This window comes from Polyodon spathula, chromosome 25 (genome assembly GCF_017654505.1).
Source record: "Polyodon spathula isolate WHYD16114869_AA chromosome 25, ASM1765450v1, whole genome shotgun sequence".
NCBI classification, from domain to species: domain Eukaryota; kingdom Metazoa; phylum Chordata; class Actinopteri; order Acipenseriformes; family Polyodontidae; genus Polyodon; species Polyodon spathula.
The window spans coordinates 19,819,920-19,837,406 of record NC_054558.1 but is presented as its reverse complement, the minus strand read 5'-3'; the positions used below and the strand labels follow the sequence as shown (position 1 = coordinate 19,837,406).

Sequence of the window (17,487 nt, the reverse complement as noted above, 5' to 3'; positions counted from 1 at the left end):
GAAAGACTTCTGTCAGTTTCCAATAAAATAGGCCTGTAGCTTTAAAACAAGATTAGCTCCCCATTCTACTACTGTAGTAAGAATTGGTTTAAGCTACCCTGCATGCAGCTTGATTACATGTAGGAATTGATTGGCATGTGGAACAATGGATGCAAAGGTGAACTGACTTTGCTTAGGGTCCAACCATAAAGAGTGGGCTTTCTGACTCTAGTACATTGGAGTATTTTTCTCAAAGGTAACATTTAATAAATATTTAAACATTAACTTTCATGGGTTCATGAACACAATCAATTTCTTTGTAAGTTATTTTAAATGGAACTGGAGATAGCTGCCCACTTGGCTAGTCTGACTTCCTTAGAAACTTTCAATCCAACTGCCTTTTTGGACCTTGGCTCCATTAGTTTCTAGGATGTTTCAAGCTGTTTTGTGAAATTGTAATCTGGTTATTGCTGTCGCAACAGGCAACGAGAGATATTAATTAATAATTAATACAAAAAATGCTGTCAACAAAACATTTTTCAATATTAAGATTCTATGACAGCTTTACAAAAGCTCCCAAGCACTGAGAAGATAGTATGATTGAAAAAGGAAAGTTCTTTTAATGTGGCTAGTAAACAGCCAAGCACACTGGCCTTGACTGTCCCATCAATATGTTCTGTGCATTTAAGCTGGTGTAAACTCAGCAAAGGTTTCCCCATTGCTGCGGCTCATCACGCTTTGCAACTGGAAACATGAATGGCTCCATTGTACCAATGTGAAAGTTTCTGGAGAGAGACTGGTTGTGCTTGTGCGAGCTCTCACTGCAATACACTTTTAAAGCCGCAATTACGTTCTTTTTTCCCGGCAGTGGTTTACCAGATTATTAGAATGAATCAGACTAGAATATATCTTATTTTGTGTATGCAAAGCGTATTTCTGAACTTTTTGGTTTTTCATTGTACCCATCTGGACCAGTGGCACTCGCTAGTTGCTTTTTTTTTTTTAAATGCAGGTGGTTTGCACCATAGAAAACACACAAGCTCATGTGTGCATTCTACCTGCAACCAGTCTGCCTTGTTCACATAGAAAAGGATGCAGCAGTTGGTTGGTATTAAGGCACTTCTACAGTGGCCTGATCTCTTATGATGCAGTTTGGGACCCAGCGTTAGTCATGGTTGAGCACATTGCTCCCTTTAAATTACACAGTCGTGCCGATCTCTTCATGGTGTGCTGAAAATGTCAAGTCTCTCATTTTAACGTGTGTGTGTCAAATCCTTGAAACAAAAGCACAAGTTAAATACTGAAAGCAACACCAATATGTGACAGAACACTCCCCACAGCAAGCACTCGGAGAAGTTAAGATATGCAAGTTTGGAGTGGGCTTCTTTTAAAGTTATATACTTGACTGGATAAGCGATGAAACTGGAGAATTTAATAGTTTATTACGAATGTAATTTTGTGGGACTGCACTATTTTCTTTGATTTTATTCACAAATGAACCTGCACATTGTCTGCCATGTATTGTTAAACAGAAATGGTACACTTCATCAATAACAGTGTGTTCTTGTTAAGAGTTGCATGCCTAAGAGAAGACACTGTAGGTCTTTATTCTCATTCCCCTTGGCCCATTACTGCTCATTTTCAATGTCTCGATGGATTTATTATCAAGACCTTTCCTTTCTACCCACCGAATAAGACGAAACTGATAGAAGTTACACCCCACTATAACATTTGCTTGAACATGGCTTTAAACACATTTGCTTATAGGGAGAACAAAGCCAAGCCTGTATTATTAAAACTTGTGCATATTCAATGCAGTGCATTTGTTTTTCCCTTGGTGCAAGAACCCCCCTGTTTAGGAAATGCAATAGAAATGTCCCCTCATTTATCATTGAAATTTGGACATTCACTCTGTCAGCATGCTCTGAAGGGTTAGAAACAGACCTCTTATTCAGTCACTGCAGGCTAGATCTTGCCTGGCCGGCAGCCATGCCTTTTGTCTGAGATACAGTCATGCAAATAAAGGTGTGAATGGAGTGTCAACATCAGCAGTGATGCACAGGCTCGCCCCTGTCCTGGCTGGATCAATGAAAGCCTTTGTTTTTTTGAGAGGGGGGAGAGAAAACAGCACTGCCTGGTTGAAAAAGCAACGTGGTCATTTTTATGAAGCCTCTTTTAGACTTTTTTTTTTTTTTTCCAAGAGTTCAGGAATACTGCAGTGGTCAGACCTTTGAAGCAATTACATCATGTGGCCAGCAGATGGCACTGCATGCACTGGGAGTCTTATATCCAGCCCTGCACTATAATGTTTCTGCCCTAGTAACATTCAACGAAAGGAAACATACACCTTATACATCCAGCTGCTATGCCACCAGCTACTTTAGAATGCCTCATATTGTTTTTACTAGCTGTTGACATGTTGCATCACAATACATGCAGTACCTGTGTACCCAGGGGTCCACAATCATTTTGGTAAACTTTGCAGAGCACTTAGAATTATGTGTTTTTATGTCAACATTTTGTTGTAACTTTCCTAACCCACACTACAGGAAAAACCAAACGTGCATTTTTAAATACGCAAAGCAGATGACCTAGGGGAATAGCTGTTCACTCTTACTATATAGAGTAGAAACCATATCCGCTTTTTCCGGAGTCCCGCTGTCTCTTTTCTTCCTGCCAGCATTCTCAAATACCCACAAATGCTCAAAATAAAATCTCTTCCGTTCTTTAAATGTTAAGAGCGATTTCTGCTCTTGCGTAGCTGGAATTGTTAAATGCGTACCTCCTACCAAGTTCGTTTTCTTACCTCCACTGATGCAATGGGAATTCCCACGTCAAATAAAGAACCGCACTGTTGGGACGACAGAGCCCCAAGAAAAGCGACTCAACCTGGCTGGCACACCAGCACCAAATATCATGAAAGAATCTTCAGCTAAAGGGAAGGAAATACCTTGTTTCGCTTTTAAAGTGTAGTCTAATATTTAACGGAAATCTGTAGGGCACTAACCGCGACTGGTTCACAGGCATTTAAAAAGTATTAGGAAAAAAAAAAAAACTCGGTAAGACATTTTTGGTCCAACAGTTTTGTCTTCATTTAGGCAATCTAGAGTTGCGGGTGTGGGGCCACAATATTAATGGATGTTAAAATAGAATATTGCTCCAGCAATTCTAGCAAAGCTATATGTCACATACATGAGTATTGGTTTCCCCCTCGCCTCCCCTGAAAATACCAGACTTTGCTCATTTTATATTAACATGGGTTTATTTGCTGCAGGTGATTTGCATTATTCGCATTGCTCATATTTGCCGAATATAGACATGCGGATCAAGCCACCCTTTGTGTTGTCAGTTCAGAGCAGATTTAGCAATGGCCCGAATGCTCCACCTGCTCATTTCAATAATTCCTAGCGAGGGGAGCTCTGATAACCAGGACTGGCTATAGGGCACAAAAGGCATTGAGAAAGACTTTGTGTGGAAACACTGCCACCATGGACGATTAGGAGAGCGCTGGGTTGAATTGTTCTTAAGAGATGCACGACCATCCTTTAATTTTTAATAACTCATTCTTTCAGGGGCTGCAACAACATGCTCTCCAGTATGGTTGACCAGAGTCATCACTTCACTCTCAACACTGCAGAGAGGGGTCTAAAATAACCGCTCAACACTGAGAACAGTGCAATCTAGGAATACTGTAACAATTCCTATCAACAACAGTTAAGCTTGGTGTTGGGTATGGTCCTATATCATTTTTGTTTGACTTATTTGCAAGTAAGACACTGAAACTATTAAGTCAGTGTGGGGTTGTCTTTTTGCAAAGGCACTTCGACCAAAATAAATTCTTTTGAGTTTCTATTCAATGACGCAATTTACAGTTTAAAGTCTGAATCAGTACCATGGTCAGCTCGAACGATATACAGTCTACTACTAGGGGGTGCTAAAAACACTTGTATTTTGGAACCATAGAAAGTATGCTTATGTCATTTAAAGTTGTTTATATACAGAAAAACGATAATAATGACTATAATGCTGTATATTATATGCTATAACTGCAGCTCTGCAGCTTTACAGTCTAGTTCCCATTCCTAGACTGTGTCTGGTAGGCTGGCACGGCACGATTTCACCCCACTGATTCAGGCCGCTTCTCTGTATTCAGAACAGACGCTGTGTATGAGAAAAGCCCGGTAGATCGGTGTTTCGAGATGAAATGATTTTAGCAATGCCAGCCCCCCAGTGGAGTTGGTGAGCATTGATACCTGAGACACTGAGCCTTCCCCAGTGCACTCACATGAGCTCGACTTCCTGAATCGGAGATTTGTCAGCTTCCTGTTTCTTTCCCATAACTTCCTGGTGGGGAAAAAGGTGACATTTAATTAAGTTCCTCGTATCGGTGCCAAAGAAAAGAGCAACGTCATGTGCTAGCGATACTGGGGTATGGGAAATCAGAAGTGTGCACATGCCCTCATCAAATAAACCAAACCATTTAATGAACCGAAGTAGATTTATTTAAAGGGCTTTCTGGTTTAAATTGCATTAGGAGATGCAAAGGCCCGTTCACACTGAATTGGTAAATATGTGGGTATTTAATTGTAACTTTTAAATGAAGGGTTCGTATGAATTAGCATAGAATGGATCACAAGCTGACCAATACTCGAATGAAAATGAGTAAGAGAACCAAGTTGAGATTTGTAGTTGATGTCGTCACAATAGAATAGACCAGAGATACGTTCAAGCTTTTTTTTTTTTTTTTTTTTAAAGATAAATTATTTTTGATCCAGGCACTTCATTCCATTGATCAGGACTGTCATTTGAAGAACATGATCATGGGAAGGGGGTTCAAATGTTTAACCCCTTAACCTTTTACCAAGCAACTGGAAACCAGGAATCATTGGCAAGAAACTGTCAAAGAGTGTGTGGGGGTAACCTGCCCCCGCACCACTCCCTCCCTCTGACCCTAGTGGAAGCAGGAAACACATTACCTCTTATCGTGGATAGGGGGGTTCAACTCACATTGCAATGCATTCATCTGCATTTTACCTGTCTTGGGCACCTTTCACATTTACCAGAATGCATTGTCCTCGTCTACATGGATTTATATAGTAAACCTAGTAATGAATCCAGTTCAGGCGCTTGCTGTGTTTTATATTTAGTCTCGGTGCGTTGTGCATTGTGCATGGGGATGCTTTAGAACGTGGACTGAGAACCGTGTTAGAAATCTGACACTTGGCTGATCCATTCCAGAGCTATGATTTCTGCACCTGTATTTATTCCTTCGCGCAACAAGAATACCAGCCCAGGAGCTCAAGCAATACATGCACCCAATGGATGGAATGCATGAAACCTCTTTTAATGACGTCGTTGTATAACAGTTGCCGTATTTAATCAGTGTTAATGGGGCGAATTGTTTAGAAGAAACGTGACTAATCTCCATTTAGTTTATACGGCATTCGATTGCTTGTAGTATATAAGGGTACAATGCATTTCATCACAATTGTATGAATATGGCAATAGAGCACACTGATAACACGTGGCTTTAGTATTGTCAATAGATGCCAGAAGTTACAATACAGAATGAGTCTGCATGTGATACAGGGTTGCAATGGACTTAATGTGCCTGCGACTCTGCGTGCTGGCGCAGTAGTGAAGAGATCACTATCCATTAAAGAAAGACAGCGGAGCAGAGTGAGGAGCAGGTGTACTGGTATGTGCGGAGCTGAAAGTATTTAACCTCTCGCAGTTTGTAGTGAGTCCAGATCGATTCTATTTTCAACTGCTTTGTGCTACCATAACTGTACCTAATTACACAGGGTGAAGCGAACATCACTATGTACAAAGTGCTCACATTAATTTAATAAGCTTGTGTTTGTAGCTGTGTGAATTATACACTAGTGCGCTTATTATCCATTGTGAATGGTGATTGTACTCTGAAGTTTAAATGAGTGCTTAATTACTGGTGCCACAAGCTGGTCCCAGTGCTTGTTGGAGGGTAGTGTGCTTGATGTGTTAAAAATATTAGTTTCATTACATTGATGAATGTGCTTCCAGCATCAGAGATGCTTGATCTCTGTGACTTTAATCTGAAAATGTTTTTTCCCTCTGTGTTTTAAAGGTTATAATAATAATTTTTACGTGTTGTAACATTTCTAAGTAATGATGTTGCAAGTTCAGTGCACTGGATGATGTCAAATTTAATTTAATATATGTTCTGTAGTTTGAGTATTTAGCCACAACAGTGCTGATGGGGAATACAGATAATGTGTTTTTGACAAGAATTTGATAATGTTATCTATCAGACGAATTAATGTCGTAGCCTTTTTTTCAGAAAATGTTATTTTAGAAGCGTTTGAAAAATATTTTTCATACAATATGTGCTAAAATCAACTACTGGATCCAAGTTATTCAGTTTTCTGACAAACAGAGCTTCACTGACTTTTAACCAATAATCAAACTGGGACGGTGCCAGGGTCCGGCACTCGAAGAGAACAAATTAATAACGTCTGAGTTCATCCGATAAAAATGTGTTTTGTTATTTCACTCTGATCAACGTTAGCGCGCAGGGCACAATGTAGAAAACGAACCGCGCTTCTGCAGTTCACTTTAATAAGTGTTAATTGCAAAATTGTTAAGGCAGGGCTTTAAAAGCAATTAACTGGCGTGCTGACAGCAGGGTATATAACAGTAGCGTTGCAGTTTTATTAAAATAATACAACGATTCATTAACGTTCATAGAGTGCACTAGTTATTCTGCAGGGAAAGGCTGAAAAAACACCCTCGGCTCTATGAACTTTAGAGAAGTATTCTGCTAGTGTGTGGGGAAAGAAAGCACGTTTAAAGCCCATTAAACAGCTGAATTCGGAGTATCATTTTCCTTAGGCAAAGTTCTGCATGTGCTGACAAACCCTTACAGTACTGAAGTTCTGCAAAATTCGAGTTTTCCGCAGTCGTTGCATGCACTATTCATCATTCAGCCGTTGAACAAAGACAACATAGTTATTCCACACGATATCTATCCAGTCTTGTTCAAAGGTAAGTTACATTTAACTGTTGTACCGAAGGTGGTCATGAGTTCGTTTTTCTAACACAGTCGTTGCCTGTTTTGTCCAGCGATAAATTTAACAAGCGTAATAGCTTTTTAAATCTTTGCAAATGGGGACCCCCGGAAACAACTACAAACAGTCCTATAATTATTAACTGACGTGTGTCATTTTACCCATATAGTCCAATGTCAGGGTTGACTTCAAATGTGTAAGTGGCGTAAATGTTTGAAGTTGCTATTCTTATCAGTGACAGATGCGGACTGTTAATTGATGCAGGATTTAAATTCTTTCTTTTCTATTAAAGCGCATTTTTGTAGGTCAGATGTTATCTTCGGATACTAAAGCTGTTGCTCTGAACGAACCCTATAATGTAACATCTTGTTTGTCGGCGGCAGAGAGAAGAGCCATCTATTCACTAATAGAATACAGCTGCCCATAGATTACTGTTTTACTAATGTTTAAAACTCGCCTTTAACGTTTAACCGTCAGAAAAGCTTCAACAATTGTAATGGTGGCAATGTAGCCCTATCAAGTATTTTGGGGGCTTCTTATTGTCAATATGTAATTTGTACTCGCTAATCAATCTGGTTAAGATTGCTGATTTTTAGCTTCGAGATTTTTAATCAAAACAAAAGAATCATAATTCGATAAAAATGGGTTGGATTATGGAAATGAAATTTGGGTGGGTTAGCTGTTTTGTGTTTTGTTTTTTAATAAAATGGAGCACTGTTCAGATTCGTTTGTCATTTAATCGCACAAAGCGTCAGGATAATGTGCTATCATTTGATATCAGACTGACGTTTAAAGCCGGATCTTTGATTTATAGACCACATACTGCCTGGTGACGCAGTGCCCTTTCGAAGAGTGAGTCTGAATATAATGCCGGGGGGGGGGGGGCTTAGGCAAGTGCACAGCAGTGCGTTCAATAGCAGGTCCTCTCCTAATGAATATTTAAGGAGAAGTAACGGTACTAAGATGCGTGTCTCGCTGGGCAGATTTTGCACTTGCAGTTGTCCCACTCCCGTTTTTATACTGCTGCTATTCAGGGAATCTGTGAAAAACATGGTATACGAAGGAAACAAACTTGAGAGCAAAATTAAATACACAACCGTGTTTTTGTACATTTTCTACGCTTCAAGGAACACCTGAGTCCGCTGCTTGGTGGGTATACAAAGCCATACCCTCGCTATTCTACTGAAAAGGATTTATTTCTTCTAGAGCGAGGAGAGGGATCAACATGCCGTTCCTGGGAGCTGCTTTAAGTTTCCTCATGATGATGCTGCTGCCGGGGACCGAGGCATCCGGGGGTAAGTTACTGTCCTATACATTGCAATTGTGTTTGAGTAAATGTCGGCTTTTGTGCGTGTAGTGTATCAGAGCGACTAGCCCTAAAATGCAAATTGAATTAGTTCAGTGTTAATGCAAAGCTGTTGCATATTTTATTTTCCATCAGATGTGTCTTTGTTTTACGTAACTTTTTTTTTGTCAACTATAAAATGCATAACATGCTGTGTATTACGTACACCTGGGCGAAACTTGTTAACCGGCCGCCACTTTTTTTTTTTTTGCATTTGGCACTTCTGCCATCCTTGTCGTATCCTTTGTATATTTTTTGCTGGTTCTTGGATTTTTTCTGTTTGCATGTCTAATGTGTAGTGACAGTTTCCTCAATCACTGTTTTCGTGTCGTTTAGCGCATTTCATTATGCCCCCCTGTGCAACTCTTGCAGCACACTAGCTTCAGTATTGTACCGTTTCTATTGGCACTAGGATTGCTATCCGTCCCTCTTTTCCCTGGGTCATCCCGCTTTCGTACTAAATGCCAGTACCATAAATTGAGCACAAGCTAGATGAATCGGGATGCAATAGACGCACAGTATGAATTGGTTGTCAAATCTGTCATAATATAGGCAATGCTTCCTATTGGATGGATACAGGATGTCATAAAGAGTATAAATTTAACATTTAGGCTGTAATTTATTGTAGATGATAACTCAACTTTACTAGTTTGAGTACTCACTGTAGTTCTAATCCATATTTGAACTCCTGTATCCATTTATTTCTCTGACTTTAGGTACGTGGTGCTATGCTACCCAGGATGCAACATGTGGTAAGTCATTCATAAATGCGGTTTCTTTTCTTGCATTTATTCCTCCTATACTGTAAGCAAATGTGCCTTTCCACTAAGCCTATCCCTTCAGGTAGACATGTTGGGTTACTGCCTTCATCGGTATACTGTAAATGCACTTACGAATCTGAAACGTTAGTCTGCCTGTCGTTTTTGGGGTTGATTTGACCAACCTACACTTTGCCAGGATAAGCCACCACTGGATTTTATTGGAGAATCCCCCAGGATTGAGTGGACTGGGGGTCGATGTAATCCAGAATGTCTAAAGTTATGTCTTGGGTATAGATTTTTTGTAGTGGGTGGCAAGACTTAACAATTCTATTGCATTCAACTCAATTGCTCTTTATAGTTTTGTAAGAGGATTTTTTTTTTTTTTAGTACTGTGAGTTTCATTATAAATCACAAAAATAATTGTATACAGGAACTGCTGTTAAACATTAGTGGTGTCTCTGACATGTTCCATGCGTGGGCTGATCTAGGCATGACATTCTTGGAACTCCTTGACAGTGATTGGTTTTCTCCTACATGCTTTTCTGTAGCTCCTGCACGCTGGAAAGTCTTGGCTCCTCAGTGTGGAGGTGTAAATCAGTCTCCCATCAATGTTGACCGCAAGACAGCTAGAAGGAGCAATGAGTTGGATGCATTTGTTTTCAAGGGTTACAACACTGCCCCAGCAGGGGCCTGGTCAATTGTAAACAGTGGACATGCAGGTAAGTTTTAGAGATGCAAAGGATAGTTCAACTGCACTCCCTCTAAGGGAAAACCCAATATAAAGCAAACAATCTTGCCATGTGGCAGGAGTATATTTAGAAGTCTAATTTTTATTTCTAAGTGTGAGTGAAATAACTGATTTTAAATGAGTGCCACAAACTCTCAACCTTCCTCCTCTTAAGGAAGGAGCACCATACCACAGCTGGCACGTGTAATGTGATCATTTCAGGCAAGCCCTGTTAAATGTGTACCTGCTTATTTACAGTGCAGGTGAACCTTGGATCCGGCATCTCTGTGAGCGGGGCAGGCCTGCCTGCAGAGTACAATGCTTTACAGTTTCACTTCCACTGGGGCAAGCCTGATGGGAATGGGTCAGAACACCAGCTGGATGGAAATTGGTATCCAATGGAGGTGGGGAGAAGCACAATGCTTTGAAGTTGCACTTTTCTATGCAGGGATACATTAAAGGTTGACAGACCCTGATTAGATGCTCATCTTGGACTAGCTGTTAACTTGGGCAAGACTGCCCTGATTAGTGCTAACCTTGGGTCTCTAATGAAGCACAATGTGTTTCATGTACAGATTCAGGTTCATTTTAGTCCCAGGTAAAGCAAGACTGAAATTAGTGTGGCCATTGCTCTGCACATTCAATTAAAGTGGTGTGTCCATTTCAGCCCTCTGCTTTATCAAGCAAGCCTATTCATGTATAATTTATTGAATACCTATTGAACACAAATACACTAACTGTGTTTATTTGCAGGTCCATATTGTCCACATGCATTCCAAATATACTGATATAAAAGTTGCTGTGACAGATCCCAATGGGTTAGCAGTGTTAGGCTTCTTCTTCAAGGTAAGGCAGTTTCCTGTAGTGCTGTATTCTAGCTTATTGATCTTGTGTACATGTTTGCAACAATCAAAGTGCAGGAAGTTTCTAGTTTTGAATATTTATTAATGGTATGTATACATGCCCTAGATTGCCGACCCATACTCTGCTAAAAATAAAATAAAATGCAAGATGGCTTTCTAACCAATCGGTACTAAGCTAAAGGTTACATGAAAACCTGGATATTCTTCAAACATCCCTAATTAAGAGCATAAAGCAATTCAGTAGACCTGTTTGAAGCTACTAATGCACACATTTAATCTCCATGGTGCTTTTAGCAAGAATCCCTCCAGGGAGATCTAAATGTACACAGTAGCAACTTTTTATCAAGACCTATTGATCAAATTAAGTGTTCTTGTATTTAATTGGATTACTTTTTAAAACAGATCACCACCATTTATCTTTGTACTTTGGTTCTAGCAGACCCTTCTACAATGTGCACACTTTCTTTTGTTGGTTGGTTTTACAGTTTTGGTATTAAGTTATCCTGCAGTTTCTTTGGAGATGCTGCATACCATTGACCCGGTCACACACAGGATTAGGTTTTGCCAGGTGTGGCAGCTTTATTTCGATCTGCAATTTCCTTTCACAGTGTTGGCACAGCGGTTCCTTTTTATGCAACTTTCTGAAGTGCTAAAAAAACTCCTTTTTGGATCCAACAAAAGACGGCACATTCCCTGAAACTATTCACTGTATTTTCTTTAGCCATGGATACTCTTGCTGTATCTGCTGCTGAAATTAGAATCCCCACACATTCTGTACTGTTATACATCGTTTGCAGGTGGGGTGTTTTTCTTTTGCTACATCAGTTCAGCATTTATGCCCTCTCTGGACTGATTCTTGCTGTTTCGGACTATCAAATTACAGTACTGTTTCTTTAAAACTTTAAATGCCCTTTCCAAACCATCAGCTTCTTTTTGAAGTTGTTCCAGTAACATGAATTAAAGGAAAGTGGAAATGGGGCAAAGGCTGCAGCCACTCAAATTTTATTTTTTTTAGTCTAGACACTCAGTATTTTTGTAAGAAGCCTTCATTTGAATATGTTATAAGGCAATGATCAGGGTTTAAGTGATGCCGTTTGGATACATCCCAGATTAATATCTGAAATTGAAAAGGATATTCCAGAAATGTGCAACAAAGGAGGTGTCAAATTTGAGTTTGGAAATGCTCAACTACAGATTAATAATTCAACAAGCTGCCTGTATCAGTAGCACTATACACAGGAGACTGGAACCCAATACAGTTGCAGAAGGAAAAAGGTTTTAAAAACTTTGCAGTGTAAGTGAACAAGCTCTTGATAAACCCTCTCCTCAAGAAACATCTAATTTGGCTAGATACCATTCTTGATTGCTCTTGGTGCAGTGAAGGATGGTTTAAAATAAGGCTCATTCCAGTTGTGGCCTTTTACACTAGTAAAAATAGTATTTGTTTTAATAAACTGAATATAATTGCCATATTTTAATTTAATTGAATTTGTTAAACACTTTATTATATTTGTCTTCTACAGGTGTCCGACACGGATAACTCAAACTACAACACAATTATTGATGGATTGCAGAGTGTTCGTTACAGTGGTAGGTGAAGTGCCGTACAATTTACAATCTGCATGCATAGTTTGTAGACATTCACGGCAGGAGAGTTTGATCCTTCCCCTTGTTTTGGCAATCTTTGACCCTGTAAGGCATAAACATTGCATTCTTGAATTTAGCACAGTTGTAAAATCACTAAAAGGTTGTTTTCTTGCTGCCACTTTCCTTGGTTATCTGTTTAAGTGATTAGTTAGAGGGTTTTTTTTTTTTTTTTGGTGATTAAAAGTGGGCACGGTTCAGTGTTTATTTCCACTATAGGTGGTTCAGTGGATTTGGCCTCTACGTTCCGTCTGGACAGTCTGCTTCCTTCAGAAAACCTCCTGAGCAGATATTACCGGTACTGGGGCTCTCTCACCACCCCAGGCTGCGCCGAGGCGGTTATCTGGACTGTGTTTGAAGATCCCATCCCCATTAGCAGTGCCCAGGTACGCTTGCCCCTCCCTGACTTGTATTGTGTGACACTATTATTCAACTATCTTCAAGTAAATTCCCCCCCCCCCCCCCCCCCCCCCCCACAATTAGATTCTATGCTTTTGAAGATTCCAGAAACTGACATTTTTCAGAAGACCAGAAAATGTAATATTGTCATTTGGTGTCATCTTCAATGGCAAATGAAACCACAAGACTAAGTTGTATGTATGTATGTATGTATATATATATATATATATATATATATATATATATATATATATAAATATATAAATAAATATATATATATATATATAATATATTTTATTATATAAATATTATATTAATATTTTTTTTTCCTCCCCCTTTGAGTTTAGCATCAGCTACAAAAGACTGTTGCAGATTTAAGTTAATCGTTGACTCTGAAGTTTTTGGGTGAATTAAATGGTAGCTTTATCATGGATTCCATTCAAAGCAACTTTTTTGGTGTAGCCACCCACCTGACAGGAAGTTTTTACAAGAGTCCTGGAAACAAATATCTTGCATTGACTTAATATACAGAATCTAACCTTTTTTTTTTTTTCTTTTTTGAAAGATTGTAATTGCTAATCAGGTTCTGGTAAGGTGTTGCATACAGTAAGTATCTCTCTCCTCTTTCAGTTAAATGCCTTTGTGAACTCTGTGCATTTCTCGGCCAGTGGGAAGACTGAAGTGAAAATGCAAGACAACTACCGCCCTGTTCAGGCTTTGAACAGTCGTAGGATTTATGCTTCAAAGCAGGCTAGCATGAGCAGCAGCACTAGTCCTGCCCTTTCTAGTGTCCTTTTGTTCCCTTTACTGGCCATCAGGCTGCTGTAAATGCTATCTTGTTCACAAGCCAGTATGTGAATACTGTTTATGAAGGTCAGTAAATGCTGAACTTTTGGAAGAAGGATCCAATAGTTTTACATTTTACAAGTTTTATAGCATAATTGTCTTTTTAAATGTATGTATAATTAAGATATTGGGAATATACATAACTGTACATAAGTCTTGAATTGGTAATGGAAAGTATAATGTAGATGTTTCTAAATTTATGTAATTCTCACAATGCACTGTCTGCAAGTAAAAAGTAATGTGTGTTTTGTACTGTTAATATTGTCATGCTCAAAAAGTCAAATTGAAATGGTCTTTGTAAAGTGATCTTTTAAGGGAAAGATTGGTTCATGTCCTGACAGGGTTGAGAGATTTTGGGTTTTATCATCTTGACCAGATGGTGAAGTGTAACACTGCCCTCGTGGTATACTGGTTTGCATATCTAGTTCAGAACTGGATATTGGGCAGCAGAAGTTATTTTGGGCACAGTAAAGCCTGCAGCTCTGTTAACATTAGGTAAGTTAAATATCTTGCTATTGGAATGCCTTTATAAAGGTGGAGTTTTTATATACTGTTCCTGAAAAGAGTTGCTTTTTCAAGGGCATGTAAACCCTATAACATGGAAATGAATCAATGGGTGGTTTTTATATGGCGTGAGGGGAAAACCTGAATGATTTTTACTGTAATCTGGGGGAAGGGAATATTCCTGGAATTTCAGAAGAGAATTGGCGTAGACAGATTCCTGTGCCAATTACAGGAACTGCACTAAGACTTGGAAGTGTTCTGCCCTGTTCATTCCAGTAAGATCACATGGCATTGGAGGAAACTTACTCGGACTCCCAATGAATCCAGTTAAGTGATGTTGCTCTTTTCAAATGACTGGTTTAAATGCCATGGTAACTATACTGTGTGGGTGCCAACCAACCTGAGAGACCTGTATGAGTGGAAGATTATTGGAGAAGGTGGAGGCACTAACATCTTCATCACTGCCACCTGGTTATGTCAAATCTGAAACGGTAAAACTGGTCAACACCCCAGATAGTCCTACCCTAGTGTCATGTAAGAGCTACTGTTTGAACAGATCAGTGAGTGGGGATTCTATGCATCTTGGTGTGTGGAAGTGAGATCTTAATGTAAAACTGGACTGTTACAGGCTTTCTGAGAGGAAGATTCAACAACAGTAAGCAATGGAATGATACACAATAAGCAGACACCAATTTATATTGACTGATAGTGGAAACTGCAGCTTTAAGGGTTAGGTAGCCCTTCCTTTTTCATTGCAGTTGACAGTTTGTGGCTATTTCCTGATAGGGTTGAGATTTAGAGTTGCACTTGGTGCTTGTAGATGTGTCTGCCCAGTTTAGTGGAATCTGTTTTGAATGCAGTTTGGCTAGTAATGCATTGTTGAAATTAATTCTCTGATGCAAGGGGAGAGAGGGGAGATGTCCTGTTGCATAAGTTTGTTATCAAACAAAGATGTTTTGTTAGAGTTTCTACTGCTGGGTGTGGTGTGTGTTCTTTTTCTTGCCACGCTTTGTCTCTGTTAGAGTAGGTCAATCCACGTGGTTCTAGCTGTGAAATGTATAGTGAGTATTCATCTTTCTATTTTAGATTGAATATTGGGGGCAACCAACAAAACCCTGCTGTTTTTAGAATGACTTGAAAATAAAGGAATGAAAGAAATGGATCTCAGTTGCCTATCAATTTCTCTAACAAAAGGATGCAGGCTGCTCTGTTTAGAATGCTAACCTCCATTTTACCCCTCTGGCATGACTGTGGATTACCTACAAACAGAGTTAATTAGAAGTTCACATTGCTGGCTGTGTTGGGCAGAAGAGCTGCATACAGTGTATATATGAAGTCAGGCAACAGATTATATGGCAGTATATTGTAGAGAAAGAAAGCCCAATTATCAGTTTGTCATATTAAATGTTGAACAGGAAAAGCAAGTCATACAAATGATACAAATCTGAATACAGTGTGCTATTTAGGAACTCTGTAAATTGCACAAAATATGCTAGTATAGTTTGCATTGATATACCAGTACTATTACATGCATGGGCTTGAGTGTATAAAATTAAAGTAAAACTACTGCCAGAATTACTTCATTGAAACTAAATTCTTAGGTAAAAAATTACCTGAAACAATATTATTGTTTTATCTTGAACAACAACCCTGAGGTGTACATTTGCTAAAAAGTTACATATCAGGTCAACAATATGAAAGAAACTGAATCCTATTCTAATTGCAGAAGCTGCACATTAATGCAATGTATGGAGAAGAATAACAGAGCAGGAGTGACATTATTAAAGGAAGGAAAAGAATGAAGAGCTTGTGTTAAACTTCATTAACTCTGCCATGGGGCCTTACAATAGCTTCTAAAAGTAGCATTTCAAGACATGGTTTCTACTCAGTACAGCATAGCAAAGAGTAGTGTGTTTTTTTGTAGTACAATTGTTAAGCATGGTAAAAACCATCTAAAGCACTGAAATAATCTTACCTAGTTTACATAGGTAGTGCCTGTGCATTGGAAATAATGTCTACTCACATGTGCTCACACTGTCTTCATAGTACTGCCTTAGAAGCAGATAATCACCAACTTAGCTGACCCTAACACCATATGTCATTTATCTCCTTCACGTTGCCCAGTGGAGTGATTCCAGTGAAACCCCAGAAAGGGATACTGTGAACAGGGAGTTTTATAATCAGGGATATTTTGTTCCTGGAGTCTCCGCACTTGCTGTTGGCAGGGTGTTTTTACCAAATGTCTTTGTTGTGCCATTCCCATGTGGCGATGGACTAACTAGGGGTAGTCTGCATTTATCATTTCATACTGTAGGCTTTCATAACTCAGCGTGTTAAGCAAACAAAACTCCCCTGTAATCTAGAAAGGCCTGGTCTACAGCATCTAGGGAATTATCTGTACCTGACTGGTAAATTAACACTCCTAATTGCAAAGTCAACGCAATGCATTTCTTACATTTCAAACCAAGGACACAGTTTATTACCAATGCAAGTACAATACAAAACATAAAGGTGTCAGGCTTAGTCTTATGCAATACTTGAAATCAATTACAAACATGTTACTGTAATTAGCAGGCCAGACAGTGTTTGCTTGTCTGTAACCATGTAAGATATCCCAGGTTTAGCAGTAGACCTAGCTAATGCCTTGCGGAGTCCCTGAATCTTTTTGGTTTAGTTCATTCCTGTTGCTCACATGACAGGGACTGCAAAGCATTGTGGTCGCAACAGTGCTGTACAGATTCAGTCAGAACTTTATCAAATGTTACACATCACATCAATTGTCTTGTTTTTACTTTATTGAAAACTGATCCAGTGCTTGTAATCTTGGGTCACTACAATATAAAAAAAGATCTGGTTTGGACAAAAAGGCAGCAAACTATAGTGCGAGTCTGAACAAACTGTTTAGTGGTATTTGTTCTGGTAAAACGATATCAAAGAGTTCTTCAGCACAGTGAAATCAAGGTAATGATAAAGCAAGGGTTTGTAAAACATGATGCAAACCATATAAAGCACTAAAACACACCTAATTACAAAGTATGTTTTGGGATTTTTTTTGTACAATGCACTACTATTACAAAGCTAATTACTTTTTGTGAAACTAATGACAACTTTCAATCCTTGCATTTTTTTTAAATTGGATCTCTTGATACTTAATCAGAGCAAAAGTTCTCAAGGCACTAGAGATCACAACCTCTTTCACCAGGATCTGAGGACTTGACGTCACATTGTGTTGTACATTTAGAACCAGTAACAATTTAAAGTGAAGGCTTAAAGGGTACATAAGGACCTTTTTTATTTTATTGCATACCTCAAGATGGCTTCCCATGTACCTGCATGGACCTCTCGGAACTACATTTCCCATCACCACCCTGCT

General features: G+C 39.1%; 1 protein-coding gene across 3 annotated transcripts; it reads left to right on the top strand.

The window, feature by feature from the left end:
* Positions 1 to 5,538: 5,538 nt before the first annotated feature.
* Positions 5,539 to 15,262, top strand: LOC121299547 (carbonic anhydrase 15-like). 3 transcript variants are annotated; one of them, XM_041227329.1, is made up of 9 exons: positions 5,539 to 5,719; positions 8,232 to 8,320; positions 9,087 to 9,122; positions 9,680 to 9,850; positions 10,117 to 10,262; positions 10,612 to 10,704; positions 12,245 to 12,311; positions 12,585 to 12,751; positions 13,395 to 15,262. In XM_041227329.1, exons 2-9 carry the CDS (start codon positions 8,251 to 8,253, stop codon positions 13,590 to 13,592), a joined length of 948 nt encoding a protein of 315 aa, XP_041083263.1. In that variant the 5' UTR covers positions 5,539 to 5,719; positions 8,232 to 8,250; the 3' UTR covers positions 13,593 to 15,262. The 3 variants fall into 3 exon arrangements, with proteins under 3 accessions (XP_041083263.1, XP_041083261.1, XP_041083264.1); XM_041227327.1 differs by having other exon boundaries at positions 5,540 to 5,677; XM_041227330.1 differs by lacking the exon at positions 5,539 to 5,719 and adding an exon at positions 6,517 to 7,002.
* Positions 15,263 to 17,487: the final 2,225 nt, after the last annotated feature.

Bases quoted from the DNA above. Each gene is read 5' to 3' on its own strand.
- LOC121299547 (XM_041227329.1), top strand. From the start codon at position 8,251: ATGCCGTTCCTGGGAGCTGCTTTAAGTTTCCTCATGATGATGCTGCTG. The intron at 10,263-10,611 runs GTGGGGAGAAGC...GTTTATTTGCAG, and splicing joins GAAATTGGTATCCAATGGAG to GTCCATATTGTCCACATGCA. The intron at 12,752-13,394 runs GTACGCTTGCCC...CTCCTCTTTCAG, and splicing joins TCCCCATTAGCAGTGCCCAG to TTAAATGCCTTTGTGAACTC.